Raw genomic sequence first — 1,287 nt, 5'->3', positions numbered from 1 at the left:
GTGGTTACATGCCTTCCCTCTTGTTTTGCAAATACTGCAGTTATGCTAAGTAGTTAGGTGGTTTTTAGCACAGAATTAGCAGCTAGCTAGGTTCCTACACCTGCTAAAGTTGTGTCCAAATTCTTGGCACTTGCTGCACTGCGCAGTTAGTGGGATTTGGCGGTATTTCTTAGCCCGAAGGGATTAGCTAAGGATTGTTATTCTGCTGCCAATCTTCTTCGCTTCTTCTTCGGATTTGAAAGCAATAATAACAGAGCTTGTTTGCTTTTCTTTCCAGCTTCTAGATAGCTAGTAGGGGTTCCTAACAATGATTTAGTTCTTATTATACGTTGGGATCTCTGTGTAGAGTAGCTGGAGTCTTTCAGCTCCGTCAAATGTTGTTGGCACCCCGTGTATAATAAGTTTAGTCTAGGACTCTAGAGGCTGAGCTTTCTTAATTAGTAGCTGGTTTTGCCAAGTGTTAACTTGCTTTAGTAGGAATTCCCCTGAGTATCCTTCTGTAGTTGTAAGGATAAGATTATTTCTTCTGCTAGTAGTTACTTGCTAGATGACTGGGCCGGCAATGCCTACCTTCTTGAAGGCTTGGTTAATTCTATTTCTAACTAGTAGAGGGCGAATTATTTGGCCCTCTTCTAGTGTAACTAGCGTCTAGTAATAAGATGCTGGTTTCTTGGCTAGTTATGCTAGTTTCTTTCTTGGCTGGACTGTTGTCTAGGTCTGGTTTGAGTTGTTTGCTGCTATTGCGGCGTAGGAGGTTTGGGCTGGTTTTTAGGCTGGTCGGGCTGCTAGTTGTGCCTTGTTTGATGCTGCAATCGTAGCTTATTTAAGCGTCTTTGTTGCTTGCTGAGAGGCGTTTGCGAGCGTCGCTGAATAGTAGGCTAGCTTAGTAGACAGCTTTTCTATAATTTGGTTTGCTACTCTACCCGTTTTAGTATAGTCTCTAAAGACGTCTAGTAGCTCTAGTAGCTTATTTTGGGCTACGTGGGATTCTTCCATTGTAGAGGCCTAAAGAATAAGGTCTCTCGCCTAGTAGATTGCCTGCTCGGAGTTCTTGGCAACTGGTTTTGGGCTAGAGGTGCTTTGGTATGAGTTTCTGCCTCTGTAGGTGTTCTCTGGTAAGAAGTTAGCGTATCGTTTATTTAGTGCTAGTATTAGTATTTTAAACACGCTAGGTGTTTGTTTGTTTTAGGTAGGTGTAGCTGGAGTAGACTCTACCTCCATTTCTCTGTCGATTTGAGCTTCTGGCCCTAGGCTCTCCTGTCTGTTTTCTTGAGTATTTACTATAAT

General features: G+C 42.7%; 1 protein-coding gene across 1 annotated transcript; it reads right to left on the bottom strand.

Moving 5' to 3' along the window:
* Positions 1 to 819: 819 nt before the first annotated feature.
* On the bottom strand, positions 820 to 996 carry COCCADRAFT_42307 (uncharacterized protein; the record flags this gene model as incomplete). The annotated part of the gene is made up of 1 exon (XM_007720860.1): positions 820 to 996. The coding sequence occupies one exon, from the start codon at positions 994 to 996 to the stop codon at positions 820 to 822; it is 177 nt and encodes a 58-aa protein (XP_007719050.1).
* Between the last annotated feature and the right edge of the window lie 291 nt (positions 997 to 1,287).

This window comes from Bipolaris zeicola (genome assembly GCF_000523435.1).
Source record: "Bipolaris zeicola 26-R-13 unplaced genomic scaffold scaffold_728, whole genome shotgun sequence".
Classification (NCBI taxonomy): Eukaryota; Fungi; Ascomycota; class Dothideomycetes; order Pleosporales; family Pleosporaceae; genus Bipolaris; species Bipolaris zeicola.
The sequence above is the reverse complement of the archived record's forward strand: the minus strand, read 5'-3'. Positions and strand labels throughout refer to the sequence as shown.